Source organism: Montipora foliosa, chromosome 3 (genome assembly GCF_036669935.1).
Source record: "Montipora foliosa isolate CH-2021 chromosome 3, ASM3666993v2, whole genome shotgun sequence".
Classification (NCBI taxonomy): Eukaryota; Metazoa; Cnidaria; class Anthozoa; order Scleractinia; family Acroporidae; genus Montipora; species Montipora foliosa.
The window spans coordinates 1685816-1697328 of NC_090871.1; the positions used below are offsets into that span (position 1 = coordinate 1685816).

At 39.8% G+C, this 11513-nt stretch overlaps 1 protein-coding gene across 1 annotated transcript; it reads left to right on the forward strand.

The window, feature by feature from the left end:
• The first annotated feature begins 2180 nt into the window (after positions 1-2180).
• Positions 2181-5660, forward strand: LOC137994388 (N-arachidonyl glycine receptor-like). The gene is made up of 2 exons (XM_068839963.1): positions 2181-2211; positions 2668-5660. Exon 2 carries the CDS (start codon positions 2716-2718, stop codon positions 3763-3765), a length of 1050 nt encoding a protein of 349 aa, XP_068696064.1. The 5' UTR covers positions 2181-2211; positions 2668-2715; the 3' UTR covers positions 3766-5660.
• The last annotated feature ends 5853 nt before the right edge of the window (positions 5661-11513 follow it).

Below are 11513 nucleotides of genomic sequence, written 5' to 3' on the forward strand. Positions count from 1 at the left end.
AGCAAGGGGGTTTCTAGTCCAGGGCCGGACCTCTACCCGACCCCCTCGTGCTGAGTCCAGAAAGAAAAAAGAAAAGAACAACAAACGGCAACCTAGGAGAAAAACCAACACCAAAACCAGGGACAGAATGACGCGACCAAAACTGCAAAGCGAATTAAGCAAAAATGGAAATAACACCTACCAAAAACACATATACCAGGTGTATAATATGATTTCTGTAGCTAAATTGTAGTTAAAAATAAAGAAAAAAAAAAAAGGATATGTGGTTACTTACATGCAAGAAAAAGATGGCAAAAATTCCCTTCTCTCCAAACAAGTCTCCAGTAAACGTCAGCCTTGCTTACGACGAAAGAATTCAAATACGATCCAAACTGTACACATGGCCTGGGCACGAGACATGAGAAAGAGTCGGTCTGGGAACCAGTATGACAAGGAAAATGCCAAATACAATAAAATACTACTACGGAATGCCTCCAGTCATGTCCAATATACACAAACGAATACGATTCGTCAATTCCGATGGTCCATTGGTACCAATCGTACCATTGCTACTGATAGAAAATGATGTCATTCCAGTGGTTCTACCTTATTCTATAAGCCAACCAAATCACACAAAACAAGTTGAGGGTTCGAAATGGGCATTAGGAAGCCAAAGAAAGGAATGGAAGCCCAAGATTGTGTTGCTTGTGATGCAGGATGCACTGCAAAAGTATATTCCAGGGAAAAATCCCATCAGGTGTATATAAATCATTTGTTCTTTTTGATGTATCTAGGAAAAAATCCCATCACTTTAAGGGATCTGTCGCCCAAGGTAACTCTGGTGAGAAAAGATGCAAGTAACAGACCATTAGATGACAATCTCAAGTTATAAGCGCGCGGCAATAAATTAACCTTTTCGGTGTGGACCAGTGCAATTGCGTGGATGGCTTAAACCTCCAAAAGTAAAACATAAAAAGTCAATCCGCTGCCTGACCGGTAGTCAAGGACGCTCGCACAACAGAGGCGTGGCTTGACATTGGCGTGGCGAGCGACATACCAGTCTCGCAACAGTATTAATTAGTACGGCCGGCAAACCATATAATAGACTCATATGTGATTACAGTAGTCTAACGTGATGTGACGAATACACTGATTGAAGCAGATGAAACGCACATGGCAAACACAGCCCCTCTCAGTTTCAAGGTCAGCTAGCTTCACCGTCCCAGCTCTTTTGGTTTGCAAGTTCAGCAAGAAAGAAAAATTGGAACCTTTCCCCTCCCTCCCCCAATTTCCTTCCATTTCGAACCTTTCGCTCTGTCTCCCTCTTTCCCAGCCCTTTTAGCGCTTGTTCATTGAGTGCAGGCCAGAAAAATCGAAGAGCATAAGATAAAAAAAAAATGAAAACAAAAAGCTGAAAACAATTTTTTTGAAACATTTAGGTTTTGAAGAACGTAAAAAAAATAACATTTCCCTGTTTTCCTTAGCGCAATGAGAGCAATCGCGCTTCAAAACCTAAATCTGATCTTTATGAATAAGCTAGTTAATAATGTGCTCGAGTTTGTGGTAAGGTCATGGCATCGTGCTGAGTTCTTTCATAAACCAAATGGAGGGAGAATTGATCGTATCTTTTTTTTATTTGAAACTAAATAATTAAAACTCAATCTGAACTATATAAATAAGCTAGGTAGTAATGTGTTCGAATATGTACTTTCCCCGCTGCTTTCTTTCATTATCATATTAGTGTTTTTTTTCCTACTTATCGTGTCTTGTAAAAATACAAGGAGAATTGGGCTTGTATCCATTTTATTTATTGGGCTTTATTAATATCAAGGTGGGTTGTAAGTTCATCCTCTAGCAATTTCCGCCTAATACATCCATCTTATCAACAAGCGTTCCAGTTTCTGTAAACTAGTCCTGTTAAACTATATATTTATTTTCAAGATTTCATTGCGCTTCCGTCAAGTTCAGTTTGAATTACTTAAAATGACATCGGATTTCAAGTGGTAACGCCATATAATTGTGTTATCGGTGAAGCTTAAGGTTTTGTCCCACATTAGATTAAAAACTGAAGATCTATTTGGTGTCGGATACATCTGTTTCCGAGATTCACTAAATCCCTTTCACCTGAGGCAAGTTTATATAATGCGAGGCCTTGACCAAATATTAAGTCATTTTAGAGAGCAGGGCAGTAATAAAGATGAGAGAAAAGGGCCATTTCTTACGGATTTGACGGTAGGATATGATTTGTGGTTTAAGATAGATATACATTAAAAAAATGTCGCTAGGAACTGAAGCCATATTAAGGAAGTTTAACTGTTTGTTTTTTAAAACTGGATTTCGATTCGCGTGCTTTGATTTTTGGTTTATTCCATTCGGTTCTCTGAACATCGGCAACCCGAAATAGTACAATCTCAAATTTGAGGAAAACGCCTTGAGCACACATCAATGCTCCTCAACGCTCCTCGATGATTTATTTACTTAATGAAAGTTAAAGGAGCTTTAACAATCTAGACATGTCCAATTTTAAAACCTTGACACCCCGTTGGCTGAGCCTTTCAATACATCTTTTGCATGCCAATGTCTTGGGCGACCACGAAGTGAGTCAGACACTGAACTGTGTCTATCGTTTCAGCATTTGTAGAATTGAGCACAATGACGTTCACTGAGATGTCCCCATTTAACATCTAGGTGCCATACCAATATTTTGCTGTTTGTTACAAAGAAAATGACTGGTCTATGAACAAAACGGTTTTCAAGCAAAGCGACTCAAGCATTATACAGAAATCGGGAGGCAAAATGGATCGTTTAACACAAATCAGCTACGGCATCATTTCCGTGATGGCGATTTTTGGAAACACTTTGACCATTGTGATGTTCGTGGTGGAGAGGCAGTTGCTAAAGAAGTCATACAACGTGTTAATAATGTTTCTGGCGATATCTGATCTGCTGACAGCGGTCAACATCCTCATAAATCCATTTTATGTCCTTGGAGACGCGTTTCCTTATCCACAGAATCCTATCCTAGGAGAAATCTTCTGTCGCTTCATATACAACCGAATGCTCGTATATCAACTCATAGTTTTCTCAGTTTACATAACTTTGGTGTTGACGGCAGAGCGATGGTTTGCAGTTGTAAGACCTCTCCAATACAACCACGCATTCAGCGTTAAAAAGGTCCTTGGCTATATTACACTGTCCTGGGCGTGGTCGTTTCTTCTCACGCTTAAACGAGTGATAGATTACTCCTTTAATCCATCTGTGAATGAAACCTGCTTCAGAAAAGATTCAGTGGTATCCACTGTTAATACTGCCTGGTACGCTACTCAGGTGGTCTTAAAGATGGTCATACCATGCGTTGCCATGGTTGGCTTGTATATCCACATGACTTTAAAGACTATCCATTCTCCGACTGCGTGTGCGGAGAGCAAAGCTAAACTGAAGGCAAGGTTGACTCGAATGGTAATAGTTGCCAGTTGTACTTTGATCGCCTTGTACCTTCCCAACCAAATCGTCTTTCTCTTGATCTTCATGGGAAAAACGGAACTTGATAAACCTTTACATACCCTCACGTCATTTCTGACTTTTATGACCACTTGTGTCAATCCATTTATTTACGGACTAACCAATAAAAATTATCAACAACGCTATTGGCGTATCTTGTCCGCCATTTGCCGTCGCCTAACGAGAGCCAACCGCGCGAGGGTGAAAGATTTAGAGGCGGAAGAAGGCTTAAGACTCCGTCGAGTTAACTCTCATTCAGAAGAATCGCCTCAAAATAATGAGTAAATAAGGTCATCGAAGACGGGCACAGAAATGTTTGTCCCAAAGGAAAGGAAGCAGTTGATGTCAGATGTGTAAGAAAAGTCACAAAAGCGCTTTATACCAAGTGGCAACAAAACAATGGAATTGGGAGTACGGCAGAAATTAGAGCATATTTACACTGCAAAACCTCTCCATTTTCCCTCAAACGAAATTCGCGGATGATGATGATGATGATGATGATGATGATGATGATAATAATAATAATGAACTTGAAGTGTCTACTCCTCTAGCCCTGGGATACTAATTATGAACACTGTGCATAGAAATCAAAACAGTACGCAACACTGATTTGTCTTCAACCAACAAAGGATTGGAAACCAGAGGACTTCTTCTTCTACCTCGGGTCCATGCTACCAGCTCTTGTGGCGTAGGTCTAGGCCTCTCAAAATACGATACAATACAATACATACTAAATTGACCGCTCCCTATAGGGGCTTTTCGAGGCCAATGAAACACAACGAAACGACGGAATGGAACAGCAACAACATCTACTAAGAATCCCAACTTGCCAGAGGCAAACCAGTTGGCTATTCACAAACGCAGCTGGGAAGTTGAACCAGGGACTACCAGGGTCAAATTCAACGAGTGGTCAGAGCGGGTCTTGAATCCTGGATCTCCGGATTTCTAGGCAAACTTCCTAACGGTACCACTGGGCCACACTTCCTCCTCAAAACACGATGGTATAAGCGTAGTGTAAGAAAAGATAGAGGTCGCCCGCGGTTTAGAATGTTTTTAATATGTTACATTTGTGTGCGAAAACAGTTAAGGTAAAACATTGCGTAAGCGGACAGAAATCCATCCATCTATATACAATGTCACAGAGGTAAAGGCGACCAAGTGGCAAAACATGTTTTTTTCATTTATAATAGGGCTTTGATTTCTGACATAACTCTGAACATGACTTATACCAAATTGGGTCAGTGATAAAGAATAGTCCTTCTCAGGACTACACTAGCGAAGAGGTATTTCCTCTTAAGTACAGAGTTTACCTCGGTGAAGTGATGTTGCGTAGGTGCATCTCCTCAAAGTTGATGACGGAATAATGAGTCTATTGTAAAGTACAGGTTAAGCGTGCTGATATTTTCACCAGTTTTTCTGGTGTTAAAATCAGAAAAGTGTGCATGGCCTCACGAATCGAACCTCTGAAAATGTTCTATTTTAATTTTGCAGTGGGAATTAATTGATTGTAGTTTGCTGTGTGGTTAGGGGAAGAGGCCAAATGCCTTGCATCTGTATTAGTTTTGGATGAAATGTTGAGTAAAGTTATTCAAATTAGGACGGTGTTCCTCAAATCGGTCTTTTGAAGATAATTCCGTCTCTCCTATATATGTACAATGTATTTATCATGGGTAATGTAGCCCTTTGTCTGGGGTGTTACATGGAATGTTCATCAGTGACTAACATTGCGTCATTGGCGGAGGGTTGGTATATATTTTGTGGTTTAATTTTGTTTTAGGTTTGAATTTTTTTAAACCAGTTACTTTTTTTCAAACCACTTAATTTTATTATTTATTCACATACGCACAATATGACATCACATTGTGGTAAATCCAGCAGCGATAAAATGAAATCGATTTCTAAATAGACATAGAGGAATAGAAAAGCTACCTAAAGTCAAAAGACTTGAGCACGAATAAAGTGTTATTTAGAAGATGATTGTACAACAAGGCCAAACATTTCTTGAAAGAAAAAAACTGAGAAGCAACTCGGCCTTTCAAGAAACAAGGATCGATCTAAGCCGAAATAATTAACAAAATGGGAACAGCAGATGATAACTAGAAAGAATGGGTTTACAGCAATGGCAAACTCTTCACAGGAAACAACAAGAATGTAATTTCAAAGGGGGAACTGTTTCAAGTCTTGTCCCAAGTACACAGTCGCCGGAATTTGTCATAGATGACACAATTACGGAAAAGTGGCTTCAATAAATTATAAAGGAATCAGCCAGAAAATATGACTTGATTTGCTTTCATTGCCTCAGTGACAAAGAAAATGACTGGTCTGTGAACAAAGCGGTTTTTACGCGCAGCAACTCAATACATAAATCGGGAGGCAAAATGGATCGTTTAACACAAATCAGCTACGTCATCATTTGTGTGACGGCGATTTTTGGAAACACTGACCATCGTGATGTTCGTAATGGAGAGGCAGTTGCTAAAGAAGTCATATAACGTGTTAATAATGTTTCTGGCGATATCTGATGTGCTGACAGCAGTCAACATTATTATGAACCATTTTATGTCCTTGGAAATGCGCTTCCTTATCCACAGAATCCAATCCCGCATGAAATCTTCAGTCGCTTCATACACAACAAAATACTCGAATTCCAGCTCATATGTTTCTCAGTTTAGATAACCTTGGTGTTGACGGCGGAGCGATGGTTTGCAGTTGTAAGACCTCACCAATACAATCACGCATTCAGCCGTAAAAAGCTCCTTGGCTACATTACACTGTCATGGGTGTGGTCGCTACTTCTCAAGCTTTTCAAGCTATGCACATGTGTTTATCATGGGTTATGTAGCCGTTCTATGAAATGTTCACGATTACAATTGCTTCCTTAGCGGAGGGTTGGTATATATACAGTGTAGCTCTCATTTATATTCATTCGTGTCTTACGCCATCCCTGCATCCCCAAAATTAAATACCGAATGACTAAATGCTGTTATTTTTTTCATTTGAGTATCAGTAGCACTGCGCATGAGAATAAACACGTTCACTGTACCATTGTTTTACCAGCATCATTCAGTCTGGCTTGTAAATATTCAGTTTACTCACCATTTTTTTGTTGTAAGATTCATTATTTTGCTTGTAAAGACCTAATTATAAAGATGGTCGCACACAACGGCTTGTTGGCAAACCCCAAAAGTGGTTGCTTATTTGATGATAAATGTTTTATATTCGTCTGAGCGGAAAGCGAATTAGAATATTAATTACCTCCAGTGATTCTTAAGGAAAACTTCATTTATATTATTGTGTTCAGTTACGAAAAAGTTCATCAAGCCATCATGCAGATTTGAATGCTCTTGTTTGAGTTATTAATGTAGATTTTGCATGTCGTTTTAATCAAAATTTGTCTTGCTCACATGCCTGGTTGACACAGCATTGTAATAAACCGATTTCGATATATTAAAATTCAGTCCCAAACAAAATATCATCATCTCGAGGCTCTGGGGAATAACTATGATGATTTGTTTGAGTTAATTCCCCAGAGCCTTGAGATGATGCCTTTTGTTTAGGACTGAATTTTAATATACCGAAAGTGGGCTTTTAAGATTCTCAAGAATCAATTGATTTTCTTGAGTGTACTATGATGGGGTTAATGACCTCTCTGCTCTTTTTCACAAATGAACATTTTTTTTTAAAATTTAAATGTAGCAGGTCTATTTTCCCAGACAAAATTTAATGTTAATGAAAAGTGATTTTGCGGCACACCATTTTACTATTTGAAAAATGTATCCCAAGTGCAAAGATACATTTTCTCGCTCATTTCAATAAAAATAGATTACGATTCGGGTATTTTGAATTTTGGTTTATTTGACTCGCCTAGCTCTCATAAAATCCGAAACCCGAATATCAGCACACCTCAACGGAGACTGATTTGACACACTTTCTTATCCGGAACTCAGTTTTTCCTAATTCGTTGCACTCCACCGATTATTTACCTAGTTAATGGAAGTTGAACGAACTTTAACAATCCAGAACCTTTAAAAACACAGTTCCGCGTTGGCCGAACCTTTTAATTCATCTCTTGCAAATTGTCTTGGACAACCACAAAGTGACATCTGATCGTTTCAGCAACTGCAGAATGGAACCCCCTTGGCGTTCATTCAGGTCCTTATTTAACATCTAGATGAACATTTACCTCCGGAGTGAATTCAGAATTGGGCAACCAGTGTTTCTCTGTAAATTACAAAGAACTAAATGACTGGTCTATGAACAAAACGGTTTTCAAGCGCACAAAATGGATCGCTTAACGCAAATCAGCTACGGCATCATTTGCGTGATGGCGATTTTTGGAAATACTTTGACCATCGTGATGTTCGTGATGGAGAGGCAGTTACTAAAGAAGTCATACAACGTGCTAATAATGTTCCTGACGATATTATATGGGCTGAGAGCAGTCAACATCATTATAAATCCATTTTATGTTCTTGGAGATGCGTTTCCTTATCCACAGAATCCTATCCTGGGAGAAATCTTCTGTCGCTTCCAGTATACAACCGAATGCTCGTATTTCAACCCATAGTTTTCTCAGCCTTTACATAACTCTGGTGTTGACAGAAGAGCGATGGTTTGCAGTTGTAAGACCTCACCAATACAATCACACACTCAGCCGTAAAAAGGTCCTTGGCTACATTACACTGTCCTGGGCGTGGTCGTTTGTTCTCACGCTCAAACGAGTGATAGATTACTCCTTTAATCCATCTGGGGATAAAACCTGCTTACGAAATGATTCAGAGGTATCCACTGTTAATACTGCCTGGTACGCTGCACAGGTGGTATTAAAAATGGTCATCCCATGCGTTGCCATGATTGGCCTGTATATCCACATTGAAGACTATCTGCGAATGCGTCTGCAGAGAGCAAAGCTAAACTGAAGGCAAAGTTGACTGGAATGGTAATAGTTGCCAGTTGTACTTTGATCGCCTTATACCTTTCCAAGCAAATCGTTTTTCTCTTGATCATCATGGGAAAACGGAACTTCATAAACCTTCACATACCCTCACGTCATTTCTGACTTTCATGACCAATTTGACTCAATCGAGTTAACTAACGTTTTAAAGATTCGCTTCAAAATAATGAGTAAATAAGATCACCGAAGACGGGCACGGAACTATCGGTCTTAAAGGAAAGGACGCAGTCACCCGCAGTTGATAGATCGCGAGATCGGCGGAAGTCAGTGTTAGGGTTAGGGTTGTCCTCCTTGTGGTATTTACTTAGTGCTAACTGTGGGTGTGTTCTGTATCGTATGCTTGTCTCCCGACCTATGTTTGTGTGCATGGATGGCGCAGTGGTGAGAGCACTCGCCTCCCACCAATGTGGCCCGGATTCGATTACCAGACTTGGCGTCATATGTGGGTTGAGTTTGTTGGTTCTCTACTCTGCACCGAGGTTTTTCTCCGAGTACTCCGGTTTTCCCTTCTCCTCAAAAACCAACATTTGATTTGATTTGCGTCAACTCGTTAATTTCAATTTACAGTGTCCCCTATTAGTGCTCTACAGCGCTAGAAGATTAGACACAAAGTTCCTTTCCTTTCCTTTATTATATTAGCAATTTTAAGCCATAGTGCTAGTAATAACATCCAAAATATGAACACTGTTTTAAATGAGGATCTTGCTGGAGTTGAAAAATGGCTAACTGCTAACAAGCTTACTCTTAACGCATCTAAAACTGAGTTTATGTTGATCGGATCAAGGCAAAGGCTAAGCACGTTTCACAACCCTCCATCACTTATGATTGACGGTGAACCTATAAGTCAAGTTACTTCTACGAAATCTCTAGGTGTTCATATTGATCAGACTTTGTCCTGGAATGTTCATATTGAGAATTTATGTAAGATAATCGCGTCTGGTATTGGAGCGTTTAAGAGAGTGAGGTCTTGCGTTCCACGTGAGATTCTCAGATCAATCTTCATGTCGTTTATACAGCTTCACTTTGAATACTGCAATTCTGTCTGAGGATGTTGCGGCAAAACCCTAGCCAGTAAACTTCAAAAACTTCAAAATCGCGCTGCACGTACACTCACTTACTCGAACTATGAAGCCAACGCTGATAACTTGATCCAAAAACTTGATGATGGATAAAACTTGATTCTCAACGAACAATCCATAACACTGTGATGGTTTTTAAGTCGCTTAATGGTCTTACTCCCCATGACCTTAGTTCTAAATTTGTTGACCGTTCTAGCGTCTCCAGTTACTCCTTTAGGGACACAGAGGGCAAACTAGCTATCCCACAGCCACGCACAAACTATATGAAATATAGCTTCAGCTATTCTGGAGCAGTTCTTTGGAATATTCTACCAATCGAGTTGCGGCAGCCTGATTCCCTTAGAGCGTTCCGGGCTGGCTGCGAGCGTTTCTTTTCATCAAGTTAAATCTACAAATTTTACACACGGCACTCATGTAAAGCAGGTTTTATTTTATCATTTAAGGTGATTCTTTACTAATAGAAGTTGTCGTAAGATTTTCTTTAAACTTTTCTCGATTGTTCCCTACATTATGGTGACTCGAAATGCGCAATTAAAAAAATAGGTCACCTGGCTCGTTTGGGAGATAATAGGGGGCTTACGCAACAGGAAGGCTCGCAGACTCAGGACTGCAGAATGACGAAAAAATATCGCGTAAGATTGGGAATGTACAGTCTTGCGCGACATTGCCGTCCGTCCTGAGTCTTCCAGCCTTCCTGTTGCGTCAGCTCCCTAGTACCTGCTCAAGTTACTCATTAAGAAAGTGACAAGATTTTTTGCTGAAAAATCCACTTTTCAGCCTAAAACGACCAAATCTGCCTATTGTATGTAAAATCAGGTGAAAAATTGGGTAAAACTCGATTTTTAGGTTTTTTGCTTAGAAAGTAACAAGATTTTTTGCTGAAAAATCCACTTTTCAGCCTAAAACGACCAAATCTGCCTATTGTATGTAAAATCAGGTGAAAAATTGGGTAAAACTCGATTTTTAGGTTTTTTGCTTAATCAGTGCGACTTCGTCTACGTTTTGCAGGAACAGGAAGTACAGCTTTGACGTAATTCTTGAAATAACAAAACAGGTGTATTGTGTTGTTCAAAAGGAATAATTTAATGTTTGTTTTATGGCACAGGCACACGTCTTGAAAAGGCACAGACTACAAATATTTTTCGGGTGCATGATCTCGAGTTGTGCCCACGAGTGATGGCTACGAATACTTTTTCCCTGTAACTTTTATTTCTGACGCAAATGTTTAAAAAAAAATTCAGAGCACAAAGAGGAGGAGTAAGAAAATAAAATTATGCCAAAAAAAAGACAGGTCACCAACCTCGTTTAGGAGAAAATAGAAAGCAAACCAAGCTCGACCCCTCAACAACACGTCCCCCCGAGGACGCGGTTTCACATTCTCTCTCGGACTGAAATGACACTTTAGCATCATCAAGGTTATCACTCGACATTTTTTTGCGAGGGTCTAAAACGTTTCTTAACCTTTTGTAGGAGTCTGGTACTCTGGTTTCCCATCCGGCTTCACGTGGGGATTGTGTAAGCTAGCTCAACTGCCATACGACTCCAACATTTGGTGTCGTTATTTCGCGCCCATATGTACAGAATCTACGTCATTTTGTGAGCATAATTTGGGAATTCTGGCATAATTTTGGCATACTTTGGCAAAATTTCGAGCACTGCTAATAGCATAATATACCACTCTTAGGAGCACAATCCGCCAAGGCCTACCCATTCCCAGTAACCAAGAGAGTATACTCTCTTGCAGTAATAAAATCCCTGCAGTTCGCAGTGATATAATCCAATTTTTCCGTCGAAAAATCAGGTCAATCCCAGCTCCCAGTTTACAAATTCATGACCCTCCTTCAAGTACTAACCATGCATATATGCGTGGAAATATTGGCTTCTGGTTAAACTTCAGTCAAAACGTTATGATAGTGTGTTCACAGTACTGACTAACTGACGTAACAGCTATCACAGTCTGAAGTCTCGACGATGAGTCCCGATTTCGACCACATTATACC